The 19,380-nt window shown below is 40.4% G+C and overlaps 1 protein-coding gene across 3 annotated transcripts in view; it reads right to left on the reverse strand.

Moving 5' to 3' along the window:
* Positions 1-19,380, reverse strand: part of MARCHF6 (membrane associated ring-CH-type finger 6) — an 84,431-nt gene that overhangs the window by 8,823 nt on the left and 56,228 nt on the right. For all 3 annotated transcript variants that reach the window (XM_070587208.1, XM_070587209.1, XM_070587207.1), the window contains exons 18-24: positions 16,963-17,100; positions 15,254-15,458; positions 13,066-13,135; positions 10,046-10,227; positions 6,852-6,986; positions 3,333-3,422; positions 1,253-1,385 (exon numbers count right to left, since the gene is read on the reverse strand). In XM_070587208.1, the coding sequence (XP_070443309.1) occupies positions 1,253-1,385; positions 3,333-3,422; positions 6,852-6,986; positions 10,046-10,227; positions 13,066-13,135; positions 15,254-15,458; positions 16,963-17,100 (953 nt within the window). The remainder of the gene's footprint in view (positions 1-1,252; positions 1,386-3,332; positions 3,423-6,851; positions 6,987-10,045; positions 10,228-13,065; positions 13,136-15,253; positions 15,459-16,962; positions 17,101-19,380) is intronic.

Raw genomic sequence — 19,380 nt, forward strand, 5'->3', positions numbered from 1 at the left:
CGAAACTCACTGTGTACCAAATAGAGTGAGGTCAAACTGGAGGCAGCCACAGCTAGAGGAGAAGCCTTGTGAACTATGCCAAGGAGCTGGATGGTGAGGGATGGTGTTTTAAAAGCCACAGAAGGACCAACGAAAGGATGTTCACCAAAGAGGAACAATGAGATTCATTCTTTTGAAAGGTCATCATGGCCGCAGCGTGGAGAACGAATGGCAGCTTCAAAGAAGGGATAGCAGAGAGGAGGCTGTTGACGTCAAGGTGAGAGCTGACATCTGCCTCTACAACAGCCAGAGAAAAAGGCGCCAGAGCCCAGAGAACAGGTTCTGGAGGCCGGATTCATGGGGCTTGGAGACCATTTTGAGTATGAGAGCAGAGAGGCTCAGGTAACAAGCATGACCCTTCAAGCTTTCTGAGTTACACAACTTGCTGAATGACAATGCTAGTCACCAAGAGGAAATTCAGGAGGAGAAAAAGATCTGGAGGCGAAATACCTGGGATGATAATTTTGAACATATGCTATGTTTAAGGTCCTGCAAGGATTCTTCAGTACACAACTGATAAGACAATGCCTAGTTGTAGAAGTGTCACAAACTAGCATCTCCTCTTTGGTTTTCTTTTTACGTGAAAGAACATTTTTTAAATTAAATATAACAACGTTAATTTTAGAAGTATGGGCTCACAGCACTTCTATTCAGGAGAAGACAGCTGGAAGGGAAATCTACTCCTGCCTATTTCGGAGAGAGTGTAAATGTCAATACTTTCTCACCTGCCTAGAGAAAAAAACTAAACCAAAGAGCTTTACGATTCTCCTCATGTTGCCCTGAGTAGTCAAATCTAAGAAAAACAGTCTTTTGAAATTATTGTTTTAGGTGAATTTAATATTCACAAATAAAGCATGAGGAGCCAGGCAGACTATGATACTAGGAGTGACTAGAATGTAACCACACTGGGCCAGCCTGGTGGCGTAGTGGTTAAGTCCGCCTGCTCTGTTGAGGCGGCCCAGGCTTTGAGGGCTCAGATCCCAGGTGCAGACCCACACACTGCTCATTAAGCCATGCTGTGGTCGTGTCCCATATACAAAAAAACAGGAAGATTGGCACAGCTGTTAGCTCAGGGACAATCTTCCTCAAGCAAAAAGAAGAAGACTACCAACAGATGTTAACTCAGGGCTGATCTTCCTCACCAAAAAAAGGGAGAACATAACGATGTTCATAAAGGTGCTCTCTCTCAAGCTCCCCAAGCAGCATTACCCACCTAGTAAAGGAACGACGCCGGATGCTATGACGTAAGGTACACACAGGGAAAGCAACAGCACAGAGATCACTGGTGCTGCCAGTTTACGAATGATATAGTGAAGGTCAATGTTCCGGATGCCATTTGCGTAAACCTGAAACATGGGGGAAAAGATTAGAACAAGGATATAAGACAAATTCCTCCAGGTTAACAGAGCAACGTCTACTGAATCCAAGCCACAAGGAGCTGAATCTACCAGCCCAAAAGGATTCAAACTAGTTATTTTTTCCAAAGTCAAGGCAAATTCTGAACACAAACTAAGTATGGTACCCATAAGTTTTTAAAGAAATGCATTTGCTTCCTTATACTTTGCATTTGACTCTGGTAAAGAATGAAATAAGACACTAATCTAGAATCATAACTCCACTAGCCTTGCACTGTACAATACCAGACAGCATCCAATAATATCAGCTGAAGATCACATAACTTGAAATAACTTCATAATGTCTCGTGTAAGAGTGATCTGCCTTACTACTCAAGACTGCATTCATTTTATGTGAATATAGGGAAACATAAACGGGAAACATGTTTCTGAAAAGCTTGTATAAAGCAAATTTTCACAAATGAAAAGGTATTTTATGTAAAAACTTAGAGTGAAAGAATTCTACAGTGAGTATTTAAAGTTCTAGAATTTCTAAAATATTTCCAGGAAGTTCTACTGGATAGGACTGCAGAGGAAAGAATGGAAGTTGGAGAACCTTGGGAATAATGGGAATAAAGATGGCATGCAGAGGGGGACAAAACAGAAGAGTGTTGCTCTTGTTTTTCCCCCAGCACTCGAACCTCCCCCTGGCCCACAGTCAACACAGCGTGGGGCACCTCCACCCGCTCCCTCAGAAGTGGAATCCCTCACAAACAGGCCGGAGCATTCGGATGTGAATGACAAACGGGCAGAACCCTCCAATGGCACACTTCCTGTCCCAAAGAAACCTATTAAACCAACTGCACTGAAATTAATGCCGCAAGGTACCGCAGTGTTCTCAACCATTTTAAACTTAGACACTGGTATGAGAAAAGGCGGCATCGCAGAACAAAATATAATGACCAGCAGTGTTTCACAGCCTCCTGCCGTGACTAAACCCTTATCCTCCACGTTCCTTTGCAAGGGCCAGTGTCACCTGGAGACTCTGGGGTGGACTGGCCTGCATTCTTATCATGAATGGTGCTCACTTCCACTGGGCTTCAGATCAGCCTGCACTCGAGAGGCACATGAAAACATAAAGCAAGTCCCTGGCTCTCCCCACCCCCTCAAATCTCCAGGTATAGAAATTTTTTTGACTGATTTTCTTACACATACTGGGCGAAAAGCCACCGTCTTTATTTCCTATACATCAAAAGGTGGACCTTTACTGCTACAGAACTATACTACCCCTATTTATTTGGTACTGACCTAAGGATAAGAGGGGTTGTCCACAAACTTAAAGAAATAAGTACCTAAATCTGTTATGTCGGTTATTTTGTATTAGAAATCTTCCTAAAATGAATTATCATACTTCCCAGTCTTATTATCAAAGTATAGAAGCACAATCTACCTTTTTCAAGGTTATCACCACAACGACCAAATTATCTGATGGTTCCATAATACACTAATAGTCTTAGGTGCTACACAGCTAGAATATTCCCCCAAAACTCTGCTTTTTAAATCTCTTATTTTTTCTGCCTTTCCTTTATTTATTGCCTTGAACAACAACCTCTTTTCTCTACTACAGGTTCAGAAACCTAAATACCAAGCCTTCATCAGAACTCCTGCCCTGAAAAAAAAGCACACATGCTAATTTTGCCTTTACTTTGGACAGGATTCTAGGTACTTTAAGCCACTGGTTAACCTTCAGATAAGGGAAGTCTTAAGAGTGGTTGATTGAAAATTCATGGTGATAAAACAGCAAACTGCCTTCTTCTTTTTAAAAAAAATAGTTATATACGCTCATTAAAGAAAATGTAGAAAAACTCAGAAAAGCAGAAAAATAAAAAATAAGAATCCCATCAGCCAAACATAATCACTATCATGCCCAGTCTTTTTCTGAAAACCAGTTTTGCTTACCTGCTCAATTACAGTTTTCAACCACCACTGAGGCCCCATCAATGTTATTGCTGCAATGATTTTGGCGTGCAGGACTCCAAGTGCCCAGTCCTAGGGTAATAAAAACCATTTAACTGATTTTTGTTTGTTTTTAGCAATAACTCAGCATAGAGGCTATACAATTTTCTTGCATTATTTTGTTTCAAAACAGAAGTTCTGAAGGATTAGTAACAATTTTCTAGAAGACTGAAAAATATATACTGGAAAATCCAGGGAATTTTTCCCCCAACAGCTCAACAGCTCAAGTTCGATGTTTCTATCAAAACTCAGTATCTTTCAGAAATCTACATTATTTTCCCAAAAGAATTCGGAAAAGTGTGAACATTAATGGAGATCTCAACAAGCAAACAAAAAAAACCAGTGCCATGATTTTATTCCATCAAACCATCCTTAGGCTGTTTTATTGGTTTTGGCTAGGCTAATTATGTCAAAATAACATGTTGGAGCCATGTTTGGCCTAAAGAAACACACAAAGCTTCTTGACTGGGTCATTCACCAGAACACTTTCACTTTTACTGCTGTTTTGTGTGCATATGCACAGTCTTCCCTCTGCCTCCTGGGTTTTCATCCTCCTACTTGGATGCTCAGGCTCCACAAGCAGTTCTCTATCACTAAGCATCTGCTCTGATTGCTCTGCCTCACCTTTCTTTCTGTGGCTACTGGGCCTCTCTTAGATAAAGATTTGTTCTTTTTCTCTGCAGGCTCCTTGAGGCTCAAGTCAGACTGAGAATATTCTAAAGGGCTAAAAAAGGATCTCTTGCCCTTTAGACCTTTGGGACAGCAAGCGAACAGCCCCCAATGAGAAAGCCTCCCTGCTTTTTCTGTACCCTCCGAGGGGAGGGAGAAAAGAGCCAACCCCCCAATTCAGCTTTCTCTTGGCCTTTGGGAGTCCAGAAGGCACCCAAGTGAGGTTAACGTTCACCTGAGGAGGGCCAGAGTGCTGAGGTTCAAGCTCTTTCAAGATCCACTGTATTCCAGTCCTTTTCCACAGAACAGGACATACCACACTAGCTCCTCTGCTAGAATTCCAAAAGAGCCCAGTCTCCCAAGGATCTGCAGCTGCCTGACGCAGGAAGGGCAAGTGGCCTGGAGTCAGGAATGGTGGAAAGGCAAGCTCTTCCTGCAGACTTCAGGGCTTTATCCAGAATATTAAGGATACCATGCTGCACATATCCATCTACAACTTGCATTTCTCCTCTACTCAAAAATATATAATTGATAACAAAGCAGCAACCAATGATGTTAGCCAGGATAAGGGGAATCTTTGGTGATTTTTGTGGTTTGGACAATGCTTACATCTTGCCTGTGTTCAGACATGATTATGGCGGGGTCTTGTTTTTGTCTTGATCCATCATGGTCATAGAGTGGCCCTGTGTGATGCTGATGTTCTCTGAAATTGTTTCTGTCCAGCAGGAGAACACCAAGGCCTAGCTGATAGTGCCAGGCCAACTCCTGGGTGTCTGGGGCTGCTCTGCTCTTTTTCAGTGTGGCAGATTGCATAACATCACATGCTATCTGTCTGCTGCATTTGCAGTGATCACTGGGTTAAGGCAGCGTCTGCCTGACCCCTCCACTGTAAAGCTGTGTGTTCCCCCTTTGAGATATCAAGTAATCTGTAAGGTGACACTTTGCCACCACGCAAATAACCACTTTCACATTGTAGTGGTGTCAAAACATGCCCGCAAATTCCTCTCCCATTGAGTGGTGGTGGAGTCTATGTCCCCTTCCCTTGAATCTGGGCCATTCTTTGCAACTTGCTTGTACTCAGTAGAATGTAGTACAAAGCGATGCTGTAGGACTTCTGAGAAGAGTTCATAAAAGGTGATGCCACTTCTGCATTTGTTTGGACACTCATTTCCCTGAAGTGCAGTGTAAGAAACACTTGAGGCTAACAAGCTGTGAGGAAGCCCAGGTACATCCAAGGGCCCGAATCAATAGCCTAGATGGGGTGCAACTGACAACCAGCATCAACCCTCACATGTCGGTGGTGACATCTACAAATGATTCCAGCCTCAACTGTCAAATCACACTCAGCCACGGGGTCTTCCCTGCTGAGGCCCCAGAAAACATGGAGCAGAGACAGACTGATATGCTCTGTCTTAATTTCTGACCCACAGACACTCAGACTCTGTGGGTAAAATAAATGGTTATTTTAAGCCACTAAGTTGTGAGATAACACTGCAGAGCAATAGTAAGTGAAGACCAATCAATTTTCACCTGATGAGTTCAGCAGCCACTGACCATTCCTGCCGGAATCAACTATTTTAACTATTGCAACATGGTGATTTTCTAATTCTGTAATTTCATCTACTCATTCTATAAAAAATGTCTTTCCCTCAATCACGGATGCTATTTGTATAGCTGTAATACAGCTCTTACAAGAAAAGCATCATATATACTTAACTATTTCCCTTTATGACTCATTTCTGTCTCTGATTCTATGAGCACAGTGGATCAGAGGCAGTTTCCTACATGTGCGTGCTCTGTCTCACTTCCTGGAATACATTGCTTCCTTCCTTCCCCACTCCTCTGTACTCTACCAGGCTGTCCTAGACAGTATCTTCTACAGAAAACTCTACCTGAAACTCCCAAAGCTAGGTTAGATAGCTCTGCTACACAACACCGCAGCTCCCTGTGCTTGCTCCACTCAGAGCACAGTCTACCTGTGTGCCTGCCTATCCCTCCCACCAGCCTGTGAGGTCCTCAAGAGCCCCATTTCCATCTTAGGGATACAGTACAGGGTTTTGGCACACATTAAAGCACTCAAGCAAATACTTGCTGTTAAATGAAAGTTGTGGAAATTCTTCATCTGGAAAGTAGAGGAAGTGAAATATAACCCAAATAATTTTCATTTCCAGAAAATTCATTGTAATATATTTAAAGAAGGTAAAAACAAGGCTGGAAAACCTTTGAAGGACTGAAGTTGATGCCTAGCTCTTTCCCCTAATATCTCTTAAGAATTTGAGGTCTATGACGTTACCTTCGGGCTTTAAGTACTACAGAAAAGTTAAATTTCTTTTTCTGTGAGCTTTAAGACCTTTGCTGTGACCTACATAGATTTCCTCAGAATGCTCTTTTTAATAAGCCTATGACTTTGTGGGAAAACATGCTGTAATTATTCAAAAAGTACAACTTACTGCTTAAGCTAAAGTCTCAAAGCCAAAAGGAGCAAGCGATCTCTCACCCTAACTAAAAGTAGAAAGATCAACATGTATTAGTTTGTGTCTTTAAATATTGGTGAAGCCTAACGAATGGTTAGTGACATTTTAACAGCATAAAGTAATGTCTTTTAAAGGAATTACATGACCTGCATATTTTGAAAGAACAGATTAAAATGCATTGTTTAATCAATTTTACAAGGCTTCCTAGAATAGGAAAAATTAAGGAGTCCTTCTAAACAAACTGTTTAAAATAACAAAAAAATTAAGGATTTTTCTGATTCCAAAACAATAAAAATACGAGTAAAAGATGCACACTTACCTGCCATGGGTAAAAAAGAGGAGTCTGATCCAAGGGAACCCTCAAGGGAGCAACAATAACCAGCTCAAACAGGAGCCCCAGGAGGAGCGGGACGACTCCAGCCAGGAGCACTGCAACTATCAAAGTCTTCATTATCTATCAGGAAATGAGAGGAACGTCACTCAAGACAGTCTTTCTGATTATTAGCCAAACTCTTTATTCCATTTGGAAGTTATTTTTCTTCTTTGACCTGATGCCTAACAGAACCAATATATTACCTTAAACAACTTACACACATTTTGTGTTACATGTTTAATTAAGATTTGAATGAGGAACTATAAAAGCTCAAGCTATAATGAAAACACGAAATTACTATCCATTGTTGCTACAAAATTAATTTTTTGCTACAAAATTAATTTTATTACATATACTAAACCAGGTGGTTTTGCCATTTTTTTCAATCTCATTCTCAGGAGTTGGCTTTTGTTTGTCCAAGAAAAGCTACTGGTTGTCCCGAGCCTCCGACCCAATGGTGGCCCACCCACCAGCTGACTGGTGGCCCCTGAGAGGGACTGGTATAGAAGAAGGGCTCTGCATAACCCTAGTTAAGGTAATTAATCAAGCTGATCAAACTGACTCCCTCTAGAACAGTGCAGTCCAACGGAACTTACTATGATGACAGAAATGTCCTACATCCACATTGTCCAACATGGTAGCCATTAGCCACATGGCTACTGTATTAGCACAGCTCTAGAATTTGGACCAAGTGGCAAGTGAAAACAAAGTAGACACAAAACGAAAAGAAGAGATACTAAAAAACAGCCACTACATTTGACATCAGCTTCAAAAGAATCTTTTCGGACACCATAACCCCTCACATGAGGGAAACAATAGAAAGAATAAACAAATGGGACTTCATCAGACTAAAGAGCTTCTTCAAGGCAAAGGAAAACAGGATTGAAACAAAAAAACAGCCCACTAATTGGGAAAAAATATTCATAAGTTATTTATCTGACAAAGGGTTAATCTCCATAATATACAAAGAACTCACACAACTCAACAATAAAAAATCAAACCACCCAATTACAAAATGGGCAGGGGACATGAAAAGACATTTCTCCAAAGAAGATATACGGATGGCCAATAGGCACATGAAAAGATGCTCATCATCACTAATCATCAGGGAAATGCAAATCAAAACTACACTAAGATACCACCTTACACCTGTTAGAATGGCAAAAATATCCAAAACCAAGAGTGACAAATGTTGGAGAGGCTGTGGAGAAAAGGGAACCCTCATACACTGTTGGTGGGAATGCAAACTGGTGCAGCCACTATGGAAAACAGTATGGAGATTCCTCAAAAAGTTAAGAATAGAAATACCCTATGACCCAGCTATCCCACTACTGGGTATCTATCCTAAGAACCTGAAATCAGCAATTCCAGAAGTTCCATGCACCCCTATGTTCATCGCAGCATTATTCACAATAGCCAAGCATGGAACCAACCTAAGTGCCCAGCAACTGATGACTGGATAAAGAAGATGTGGTATATATATACAATGGAATACTACTCAGCCATAAAAAAGGACAAAGTCGTCCCGTTCACAACAACATGGATAGACCTTGAGGGTATTATGTTGAGTGAAATAAGCCAGACAGAGAAAGACGAACTCTGTATGACTCCACTCATAAGGTGGTAGTTAACATATGGACAAAGAGAACTGACTGGTGGTTGCCAGGGGAAAAGGGGGTGGGGGGAGGGCACTAGGGGTGAAGTGGTATACCTACAACATGACTAATAATGATGTACAACTGTAATTTCACAAGGATGTTAACTTTCATAACCTTAATTAAAAAAAAATTAAAAAAAAAAAAGAGCCACTACAAAATCCTGACAGAAAAATCCATCTTTAAAGTGGCCTTGATGTCTGACGACCTCCCTTTTTCCTAAGGTAGCTTCAGTGAATACACTTGTTTCAACAAGATACTAACATGGTACGCGTGAAGACACAGTACTTGCTTCTACACATGGCAACTGGATGATATGGAAGAGCATTAAATGCAAACTGCTATTAGTTGGTTCTGTACTTAAATATGGTTAAGTACCTCATTATCTTATGGCTTAAATAGCAATTACATTCCTCCAATCATAATATGCAATGAATCTCATGTTTTTCTTTCAACACTATTATTAAGTGGATATTAAACTTTCGGTGAAATTGAAATATAAATTCAGATACAAAATTAGAGCTGATTACACAAATGAAAAGGCATAAGCAGCGACCTAAAAATATTTGCCAGCTACAGCCAACAACACAATCAATAAATCACCACACTTAGCCACACACCTTACAGAGACACTTTCCCCCCACCTTTGTGGCAACTAAGTTCTTCATTGAGAATAATATCCATCACTCACTACACTTCCACATTAGCCAAGACACTCTTGAATTAGCTAGACTGTGTAATTAAAGGAATCCCAATTACATGAAAAACATTGACTTGATCATGAAGTCAAGATTTTACATATTCATATAGATCAAAAAATCAAGTTTTAGAAAAAATATCATTAAAAGAAATTTCTACTTTAACAAATTGATTTTAAATTCTACAGAATATCTTTTTTTAATTTTTTTTTTTAATTTTTTTGAGGAAGATTAGCCCTGAGCTAACATCTGCCACCAATCCTCCTCTTCTTTTGCTGAGGAAGACTGGCCCTCAGCTAGTATCTGTGCCCATTTTCCTCTACTTTATATGTGGGACGCCTGCCACAGTATGACTTGATGACAGCATGGCTTGATGAGCAGTCCTAGGTCCACACCCAGGATCTGAACCAGCAAACCCTGGGCCGCCAAAGCAGAGCACACGAACTTAACCACTGCGCCATGGGGCCAGCCCCCAGAACATCTTATTTCTTAAAACATGTAATCCAGCTCCAAAATAAGTTTTCTAATTACATTTCTAACTCAAGGGTCTTACTGGATCACTTAATAGCATGATTTTCTTTTAACCCCGAAATACATCTGACTGTGGTTCTCAGAATGACCTAGAAAGCTATTGTCTTAAAGGAATATTCCTTCCAACTCAAAAAAATCAACTCTCTTGACACTATCAGAATAATGAAGAAGCAAAAGAGAAAAGATTTAGAGAAATGACTGGAAAAATATCTACTAGTCCTGTCAGACAAGATCAGTCGTTATGAGAAAAACCTACCATGAGGGACCACTCTTTAACCTTCTGGAAGATCACTCTGCGCCCCTGCGGCATCCACGCCACCAGCACCGTCACCGCCCTTATGGTTAGCCAACAAACATAGAGACCACAGGCAGCTGTGTAGAGCTCATGGATTTTGGCAGTCCCCGTCCAAAATGACATTAACCAACGGCCAGCAAAAACTGAAAAGAGAAAGTCTGATAAATGAGATACTTGACTATGTAAAGAGAACTGTAATCCTGATGCTAATTTTGTACTACTAGTATTTTTCATCATTCTAAGTGATTAGTAAAAACACATCATATTTTGATATATCAGTGTCTTCATTAACAACAAAAACCAAGAAAAAAAACTCCACAAACTCTAAAGAATGCAATTATTTGATTAAGACACAACTCAACCACAGTCGGTCACTGGGGACGAGCTCTCCTGTGACGTGCACTCTGGCTTGCCATGCCAATTACCTGTTCTTCCAGGTTTGAAAAAGCTTGAGAGAGTTGTTGTTTTCATTGTTTTTACCACCAAATAAAACCAATATACACATAATAGGACAAAAGTGGAGAATTTACTTTCTATTATTTGTGCTGTCAATACTTTCAATTTTTAGGAATATTACAAATAATTTAGAGTAACTTCCTTTCAATTGGCTTGTTCATCAAAATAGGAAACTAAGCTTATTTTAGTAAGAAAATGGGCACAATAACATTTTAAAACACAATAACCAAAGAATATCATATTAATTTTCTCAGGAAAAAAATAAGATCTAAATATACTGAAGCTTGGGAAAGAGATCTGAGAGTTGTCTAAGGGATTGCCTCACACTGAAACAATTACAAAAAAAATTCTCTTTGTATTCACAAAAACCTAACTCTCAGGCAAGATCATTTATATAGCAAATTTCTTTCCATGGTTACTTCTTAACAAGGCTAGCTAGAACAGCAAGACCCAGATTTCCAGTGTATTTTTCTATGGATTGATTTCTCCTGAATAGAAGACTGTTACTTTTGAATATCTAACACGAGCCAGTGGCTGTTCTGAGCATTTTCCATATATTATCTCAATAATCCTCCCAACAAGCTACCACCTCCATTTGAAGAGTAAGAAACAGGGTCAGCAATAGAGCCTTGCCCAACCAAGGTGACACAAAGGTGGAGGCTGAATTTGAACTCAGGTCTACAGGACAAAGCTCATGCTCTTGACCACTGAACTACACTACCTCCAATCAAACTAGACAAGCTCAACAGTCAAGTCTTACAAGCCATAATGCTGATAACCACAGACTTCCTTGCAACCTCACGAAACAGCATGGGTGTGAAAATAACTCATTTTTAAAGGCAAAAACATGTAGATGTTACATGAAATATAAACGCATGTGCATCTTAATTTGAAGATATAAAAATGATCACTGATAATTCTGTAGAAATGTCTAGTGTTCTCTCAATATATTTCTACTCCAACGCTTTTTTTCTTGTTGTTTGGTTGGCCGGTTTTAAAAAATTTAATTGCCAACTTTTTATTCTAAACTGCACATACTTCTAATCAAGTGTTTTTGAGAGGACAGAGTCAGTTTGCAGTTTGCAGTAACTCACTATCAGTTAAATTACAGCTACAGACAAGTAACCTATGGGGGGAACAGCCTCCTCCCGCCTTAAGCATGTACTATGACACCAAGCGTTTCTGTGGTTAAACATAACTGCATTCTTTCCATTAGATGGCGGGACTGGATTAACTGGGAAACATTTAGTAAGTCTTCAATAAAATTAAAGTACTTTTATTGCCACATTCAAGTATAAAACTAAGTTTCCTTCTTTTGTTAACTTTGTATTAGTATTTCTGATAAAAACATGAATATGGAACACAAAAACCACAAATGTAAAACTGTCCAAAGCTCAGAAACTAAGTTTTCTCAGCAATACATTTACTACGTTGCACCCAATGGTAAATGAGACTTTGTCATTTTAACAGGTGTGATATAAGGAGCAGTGAGCTTAAGAGCAAAGTTTTAAACGTCAAAAATCATCATACGGTAAAAAAAAAAAAATCTTCATTTTTACCAGGTTAAGGTAAATGACAATTCCTACAGATTAGAAAACATTCTTTTTTTTTTAGAAACCTCACTTGAAACTAAATTTCCCAGTTGTTCCTTCCTGGCCTTAGCCCTCATGGGAAAACTCAAGTACTTAATACAAATCTGACATACCAAATTATACTGAGTTAGTGTTATACTCAAGACACTAACTCAATGTACACTTATAGGCCTGATAAGAGCTGAAAATTATCTTTCACTTAATGATTATTTAAGTGGCTAACACCTATCAGTATGATTTAGAATTTTCTAGCTCAATATAAACACTAACTGGCAGGGTGGGGCCAGTAAGCTGTTCCTGACACTTTGTCATTGGCTTTGGACTCCACTCCATTTACCCCTGACCTCTGCAGAAGATGACAAACTACTATACTCATCCACAGCTCCTTACTTGTCAGATGAAGAAATGTTGCTTAGCTGAAATTTAAAGATTAGTATTTGTGAATACCAGACAATAAAGGAAAACAGTCTGGCTTCATAAAGGTCTCCAGCGACAGCAATTAGCAGATTGGAAAGGTAATTACATATATAATGAGGGCAAACGTTAATTAACATCAAAAGACTGGCTCTAAAAAAATGACTTAAGCCGCACAGATGACTTTTTGAAGACCCATAATGTAACAGGACAATGTCCATGAAAACTCAATGACCACATTTTTTCAAGTAAAGTACTTGCCAAATAAAACTAAAGTACTTTACTTGCAAAAATGAACCATAAATTATATCCTGACTTTGTCCCCCCCTGCTCTGATAAAAATGAGTCCAACGAGACAGACAGCTCTAAATAGATCAATGTTCCATATTCAATCAAAAATTAGGGGAAAACTACTTCAAGTTTATATTTGATGAAAGATCACATCACAGCAAGATATACACTTATAAACAAAGCGACTTTTCACAATGTCATCAGCAGATAGCAAGGATGAGCTCCCACCTGGTAGAGTAAGGCAGATGAGGCTGGCGATCAGTAAGGTTATACACATGAAGACAATCAACAAAAATATCTGCAAGGCAAAAATAAGACTGCATAAATCATATATATGTGCTCAACATAGTTTATCACACCCCTGAAGGAATCAACACAATTTTCCCCGTAAGAAGAAACTGCCCATATTTGCATTTCCAGGTTTCCTTCCATTCCACATAAAAAGGAAAGTCTTATTTTAGGTAAAATCACCTATAATTTCAGCCAAAAAGAAAATAAGTGTTCATTTTCATTTTGTTTCATATAAACAAAAATGTCAGCAAGTAACAAGTAAATATATTTTTTACTCTGAGAGCCTAAAAATAAAGCAATCAGCTTAAATTTTCCCTATTAAAAATAAATATTCACTTTTTAATCAAATTATGAAAAACATCTTTTTATGAAAGCAAAGCATACTCTCTAACAGCACAGTCCAATTAGAACTTTCTGTGGTGATGGAAATGTCTCCATCTGCACTGCCCAACAAAGGAGCCATCAAGCACTTAACATGGGGTCAGTATGAATGAGTAACAGAATTTTAAATTATATTTACTGAGCCAGCCCTGATGGCCTAGCAGTTAAACTTTGGCACACTTCATTTCAGCAGCCCGGGTTTGGTTCCTGGGCGCAGAACCACACCACTCGTCTGTCAGTAACCACGCTGTGGTGGTGGCTCACACAGAAGAACTAGAAGAACTTACAACTAGTGTGCAACTATGTACTGGAGCTCTGGGGAGGAAAAAAAAAATGAGAGAAAGATGGGCAACAGATGTTACCTCAGGGCGAATCTTTCCCAGCCAAAAAAAAAGAAAAAAAAAAGAAATTATATCTTCTTTGTGTGTGTGTGTGTTGCCTACAAGAAATTTACTTTTTTCTTTTTTCAGCTTTACTGAGGTATAACTGACAAATAAAATTGCAATATATTTAAAGTCTACGATGTGATTTGATATATATACACATTGTGAAGGGATTCCCACCATCAAGGTAATTACCACATCCATCACCTCACATATTTACAAATTGTATTTACTTTTAATTAAGTTTAAATGTAAACAGCCATGTGTAGCTGGGTCACCTGTACTGAGAAGAGCAGATAAAAGAGAACACACTGAGAGAGGAGGGAAGCGGCTATCCCAGACAGAAAGGTGCAACTGCTGCTGGCTGTCTACCTTACCAGGCACAGGTCTTCCCAAGTTCAGGGGCAGAGCTCACTGGGAAGACTGAAAAGGACAGACAGCAACACTCCGAGAGGAGCCTCTGCGGCTTTGTCAGCTCTCACTGCTTGAGAAACTCTTTCATGATTCTCTAATCTGGGTCAGAAAGTACCTTTTGCTCATCCAACAGCCCCCCATCTCCCGCAGCTCTCCTGCATCCCCCACCCTCGAGATACACTCAACTCCCTGCGGTCACAAAGCTACCACGTCTAACTGACACAAGCCTAGAATGCCCTTCCCACCTTCTATTTTTCTCTCTGCCTGGCCTCCTAGCTTTAAAGACCTAGAGGCATCACCCCCTCCATGAAGATTCTTGAAGGCTTTCCAAAAAAGTGTTCTGCAGAGCAAGAAGTGAGCAATCGTGTAACATGCTGCTAATACAGGAAGGAAAATGAGGACCAAGACCTGACCACTGGATTTAACATCATGAAGGTCAGTGGCAACCCTTGTCAAGAACGGTTTTGGTGGAGTTTTGGGGGGAAAAGTCTCTCAGTGGGACAGGCCCTTCCTTAATCAATTTGGTCTTCAGTTTCATCAGCTGCAAACATGAGATTATTACTCATACCTTACATTATTGGGATAAGGATTAAATGGGAGAAAAATATTAAAATGCCCATTCCACTTCCCGACAGACAGTTGAAATGTATCAATAATGTTAATTTTTCATTTGCTGTAGGGTCTTTCATACTGTTCCTTTCAAACAGCAAGGAGCAACAGCACAGCAATAGCACAGGAATCCCAACACTAGGACCGATTTCTAAAATTTGATAAACTTACTGATATTTACATATATTAGAGGACCAAAAGACACAGGTTCTCGTTAGAAGACTCTAAGACATGTCTACACAGAGGACTACATGCTAATAGCACCAATAACAGCACCAAAATTTCTCAAGAGAAATCTGAAAACACTCGACTTCTGGTTAAGTCTGTGCAGTACCCACCCTGAGTGGAAAATTTAAAGGCCGGCGGTAAGGCTGAAAGCCGACGGGCCCTCCCTGCTGGAGTATGGCTTGGTGAGCTGCATGCAGGCCTTCCCCCACCACAGGGATAGCGTTGTTATTTCGAGCGTGCTGGTTATTGTTAACTTGTTGGTTTGCACTGTTCTCATTTTCTTCCTGGTCTCCCAGCAAATAGGAATGAAGATCCCTGCATAAAAAGTTTACAACAGTGAAAATTCTCACTTCAGAATAAAATGGCAGACATGAGACTGACTTTTGTAGCAATTACTACTTAGGGCAGAAAATGTACAAGTAGAATCTATATGTAGCACCATTACCTCAATCTGGTCTAAAAGTTGGTGCATGCTTTAAATTAAAACTTCCAAATTTAACGTTAACTTACAGAATACCCCATAAATTCAATCTCTTTTATGTTTTCTTTAGCCAGTATCTGAGAAGAAATCAGTAACTGAAAAAAAAAAGTACAATGTACAAGATACTCTATGTGACGATCTCAAGGGGAAAATTCAGCTTTTTTCCTTCTCTAAGGATGGCTACTGTGTCTGCTCCAACATGTAGCTCAACTAAAACCTCCCAATCAGCCAAGACAAAAATGAGATGGGGCAAGGAGGCGGGTCCGACAGGGACATGAGGCAGACAGAGAAGGAAAAATCTTCAGTCAAATACAACCAAATGCATACTTCAGATTAAGTTATTCACAGGATGCCACACACTTTCTGAAGAAACGTTTAAATCACAAAGATTTAACTTTTTTTTCTCTCTCTTTTTTTTTGAGGAAGATTAGCTCTGAGCTAACATCTGCTGCCAATCCTTTTCTTTTTGCTGAGGAAGACTGGCCCTGAGCCAACATCAGTGCCCACCTTCCTCTACTTTATATGCGGGACGCCTACCAGAGCATGGCTTGCCAAGCGGTGCCATGTCCACACCCGGGATCCGAACCAGTGAACCCTGGGCCGCCGAAGCGGAACGTGCGCACTTAACCACTGGGCCACTGGGCCAGCCCCAAGATTCAACTTTTAAATAGCATATAATATATAAACCTTGAAAAAGATAAATGCAACATGCTGACTAAATGACTGAGAAACCAAATCTGAAAAGAGCCTATTTCCCAGGTTAGGACTTCTAAAATAAGAGTAAGTTGGTTTGTTTTTAAGGCACTAAGAAAATTTTTATTTTTACTCTGTGTAATGAAATGAAAGATTTTGGGGCAGTCGTAAACCTCAGTAAAAGGGTAAAAACATGCATACATTCTCCATAAAAGGATGAACAATGATTACAAAATTAAGAAAAATTAAAAATTTTAGAAATAATTATTATGTACACCTGCAGATATCACTGAACTCTCTCTTATTAAAACTAATTTTTCCAGGGGCCGGCCCCGTGGCTGAGTGGTTAAGCTGACGCACTCTGCTTCCACGGCCCAGGATTTCCCTGGTTTGGATCTTGCATGCAGACGTGGCACCGCTCATCAGGCCATGCTGAGGTGGTGTCCCACATGCCACAACTAGAAGGTCCCACAACTAAAAAAGCAAATATACAACTATGTACCAGGGGGCTTTGGGGAGAAAAAGGAGAAACAAAGTCTTTTTAAAAAACTAATTTTTCCCGAGTGGAGCATGGAACATACTTTTTCAGAAAGGTTATTAGACCAACACAAATGACACGCCCACGAGTCACCTGCCTGTACTTACAGCAAGTATCCAGCAGTAACAGTCCATGCTCGCACAAGCCCCTTCAGCCACTGCCGTGTGTGTCCCTGCTCAAGTAATGCTGGCAAGACAACCTGCAGCAGAAGCAGCTCAAGGGACAGTTCGCTCACTGGAGCATCACTAAGACAATCACAAAGAGCCATAATTTACAATGTGAATTCTATTTCCATTATAACTATATCATATTAAACATTCAATGAGATGATAACAAAACTCCTTGAAGAATAAAATGAAGTCATTGTCTTTATCACCTCTCTTCCACCGAAGCCAGCAAGGCTTCCCCCTCAAACTCCACCAAAACTATTCCTGACAAGCGTCGCCAATGCCCTTCGTGGTGTGCAATCCAATGCTCAGGTCTTGGTCCTCACCTCACTTGCTATATGAGTAGCACGTTACACAATTAGTCACTCCTTGCTCAAAACACTTTGTCCTTGAATGCTTTTCCAAGACCCACTGGTTCCCCCTTTCATCTCCCGGACCTGGAGACAATGAAGGGCCCCATGCGCTGTCCTCTCTCCTGCTGTCCACACGTGCTCTCTGGAAGCATGCAACCTCATGTGGCTTAAAATAGCACCTTTCTGGAAATTTCCTTGTACTGCTCTGACATCTTCACTAACTGCTAACCTATATATTCAAAGCGCCAGCTCAATGTTTCACGTAGACATTAGACACCTTAAATTCGTCATGTTCAATATCAAATTCCCACTCTTCCTTTTTAATCTTGCTCTTCCACAGTCTTCCTCATCTCAGTAAATGGCAACTACGTCCTTTCAGGTGCTCAGGACAGAAACTTGGATCCCTGACCACCTTTTTTTCACCCCACATTCAAACAGCCAGAGAATCCTGTTGACTATACCCTAACAATATCCTAAATCTAACCACTTTTGTTACCTCCACTGCTACTTCCTTCATCTCAACCATGCTCACCTCTCACCAGGAGCACTGCATTATCCTCCAGCTGGCTTCCTGCTTCTGCCCTGGCCACCCTACCCAGTCTTTTCTCATCATAGCAGCCAGCGTCTGATCACTCCTCTGCTCAAACCTTTCCAAGAATTCCCCGAATCACTCAAGCTAAAGCCAAAGTGCTTATAATGGCTTACAAGGCTCTCTAGGGTGTGGCTTTCCATGACCTCTCTGACCTCATGGCCAACCATTTTGCTCCCCTTCTTCTACTGCAGCCAAACTGGCCTCCCTGCTGCTCCTCAAACAGACCCCAATGCCACTGCACTTGCCTGACCCCTGCAAGGACACTCTGCTTCAGAGATCCACGTGGCTCCTCACCTCCTTCAGGGCTTCCCTCATCTACCACCTTCTCAGGTCCTCCAGTCACTTCTAAACTACAACCCCATCCTAGCCATTCTCCCTATGCCCTTTCTCTGCTTCATTTTTCCCCACAGCACTTATGACATACTATATATTTCACCTATTTTAATGGCTGTCTGCCCCAATGAAATGTAAGCTCCACAAGGGCAGAGATTTTTCTTGATTCTGTTTGCACACTGTTACGTCCCTCCTGCATAGAAAGTACCTGGCATATAATGGGCCTTCAATTTTGTTGAATGAAGAACGGACTACATATTGCTATACAGCCCAAAAACTTAGCTAAACTTCTAAGTATAACTGACTACCAAAATGGGTCTATCCCAACAATATAAAGCCAGAATCTGCACTTCTGGGTTCTCACTATGACCAGACCCAACTACATAGAGAGTGATGATTTACTCCAGTTAGGGAAAAACTCAGAGAATAAGACCTTGATTTAGATTTTCAGGAGAGAGAGAAAAAGTTTGCCAGGCAAATGTGGGAAAGAAGATCATTCCAAAGAGAGAGAGAGACGAGGAACAGCTAGGCATTTATGGGGAGACTCAACGGAGGTTGAGCCTGGCGGAGAGTGGAATTCAAGTCAGACAGAGCTGGGACAAGATGCTGGAAAGACAGCTGAGATGATGCCAAGTCCTGTATGTCATTCTAAATGACTGCGGGTTATGGAGGAAGAGGCAGGGCTGTTAGGGATGGATTCTAAATGGAAAACCAGAGAAGGCCTGAACTAAGGTAGTAGGTGGTAAATCAAATTGGATTAGATAAGAGATCTTAAAGAATCAGAATTAACAAGATTTAAAGACTAATTAGAAGTAAATTTGAGGAAGAAATCCAATTTGCCTGGCAGATTTCTGGTTTAGGTGACTGAAGGGATAATGCAAGACTGAAAAAGGGAATACAGGAAGGAGTTGGGGAGACTAGGTTTCCAGGTGACAAGTTTTTAAATCAAAAAAGGTTTTCCATCTATGAGCCTTATACCCTATTTTTAATCCACAATTAAACGTACAATTATGGCTGCATTCTCTATGATGTGCTTTTCATATAAAGATTATGCTACTAACACACTCTCATTAGATATGA

The sequence above is a fragment of the Equus przewalskii genome, chromosome 20, assembly GCF_037783145.1.
Source record: "Equus przewalskii isolate Varuska chromosome 20, EquPr2, whole genome shotgun sequence".
In the NCBI taxonomy this organism is placed as follows: Eukaryota; Metazoa; Chordata; class Mammalia; order Perissodactyla; family Equidae; genus Equus; species Equus przewalskii.